The sequence below is a fragment of the Plasmodium reichenowi genome, chromosome 7 (genome assembly GCF_001601855.1).
Source record: "Plasmodium reichenowi strain SY57 chromosome 7, whole genome shotgun sequence".
Lineage (NCBI taxonomy): Eukaryota > Apicomplexa > Aconoidasida > Haemosporida > Plasmodiidae > Plasmodium > Plasmodium reichenowi.
This window is the reverse complement of record NC_033652.1, coordinates 1134039-1136151: the sequence shown is the minus strand read 5'-3', so window position 1 is coordinate 1136151 and position 2113 is coordinate 1134039. Positions and strand designations below refer to the sequence as shown.

Below are 2113 nucleotides of genomic sequence, written 5' to 3'. Positions count from 1 at the left end.
CGAACCACAAAAAAGTATAATATATATATATATATATATATATATATATAGGAATTATATTATATATATATATATTTATATTTATTTACTTTTCTTTTTCCCTTTCAAATATATATATTAATTATATCCAAAGCACCATTGTTATTGTTCATAAGTTTAAAAGATTAAAAAAAAAAAAACTTAATTAATTTGTAAAATAGAAACGTATTTTTGAAAACAAAATATACATACATACACATATATATATACATATATATATATAAACACACAAAAAGAATATTTACTATTTATGATGAGAAATATTATTTCTTTAGAAACAAAATTACACATAAAAAAAAATATATATATATATGTATATATATAAATATGCACATAAACAAAATTAAGAATACAATATAAATAAATACATTAAATATATATAAATAAATATAAACAGATAAATAGATTATACACAGATGATGAAATATGAACATATAAATAAATATAAATAAGTGAATTAAATACGAATATATAAAAAAAAATAAAAAGATGAATAAAATACGAAAATATAAATAAATATAAACAAGTAAATATAAACATACACATATAAAAGCATATAAATAAATACATAAATATATATCATAATAATAATAGTGGGATATATAACAATTACTATTATATTTTTTCTTTTTAATAATAATGATGATTATCTAATATTAAAAAAATATATATATATTATATATCACATAAATTATTATAAATATATTCACTATTATTAATTAAATATAAAATACATATATACATTATTTATTATTGTATCTTTTATATTTTTTGCTTTTTTCTTTATATTATATAATCAAAATATATTTTTCATTTAAGACAAAAAAATATAATAAAATAACTTACGGATAAATATATATATTCAATAGTATTCTACTAATATTTCCTTTTTTTTTTTTATATTTTTTAATACAAAGAAAAGAATTGTATTTTCATATTCATAAGAAATCTCACTCATAATAAATACATATATATATATATATATATATATATATATATATCTATTTATTTATTTATTTATACATATCCTAAAGATTTTTTTTTTTTATACTTTTTTTACTCTTTTTATTTTTTTCGAAATTAATATTATCTAATTTATTTGATTTTTCTTCACATACAATAAGATTTCTTTCTAATTCAAAGGAACGTAATTGATATCTAAAATGTTTAGTAATAATTTCTTTAAATGCAATTTCTAAATGTTTAAGTAAATTTCTCCATACATATCTATTTCCATCAACAAGTAATGCAAATTCACCATGATTTAAAACATCATTATCAGTAATCCATCTAATAAATAAATCATTCATATTAGGTGTAACATTTCTATAAAGATCAGTAAAAGTTGTTCTTAGTTCATTCATTATTTCTTCTTCTTTTAAATAATGTACACTATAAAAATTTACAATAAAATTAAAAACCTCAAACATTTTACTTACAGACAAAATATATTTGTTCTCTTCGTTTTGTACTATTCTTGTCCATAATTGATACATTCTTTCATACCTATTTTTGTTACTCTTTTTAATTGATTCAAGTTCATAATTCAAAGCTTTATCATTTTCATTCGAATATTTCGTGTGTTCTTTATTAGTTGGAACCAATTCATATTCTGCATAAATATCTTCATTTATTAGATATTGAAAAAATTTTTTATTCTCCTTAAACACTACACTAAGTTTTTTCTTAGGTTTACTAGTAGGAACATTTGTATTATCTAATTCTTCGCTTGATGAGTCATTTTCATCTTTTACATTTTTCATCACTACACCATGTTCTTTCTTAGGTTTACTAGTAGGAACATTTGTATTATCTAATTCTTCGCTTGATGAGTCATTTCCATCTTTTACATTTTTTATCACTACATTATAATTATTACTTTGTAAAGATTCAACCTCATTTAAAATTCTTATGTTACTTAATTGTGTTCCACAATTTAAAAATTCATAACTTGTCCATACATTCTAAAATAAAAATATAAATATATGAACGAATATATATATATATATATGTATGTATAATTTTTATTATGTATGATTATATAATTATAAACTTACTAATAAAGTAATGTATA

General features: G+C 17.2%; 1 protein-coding gene across 1 annotated transcript; it reads right to left on the bottom strand.

The window, feature by feature from the left end:
- Positions 1-1067: 1067 nt before the first annotated feature.
- On the bottom strand, positions 1068-2113 carry PRSY57_0728100 (exported protein (PHISTb); the record flags this gene model as incomplete). The annotated part of the gene is made up of 2 exons (XM_012906931.2): positions 1068-1934; positions 2097-2113. Coding segments are annotated over 2 exons (884 nt in total), but the record flags the coding sequence as incomplete, so codon positions are not given.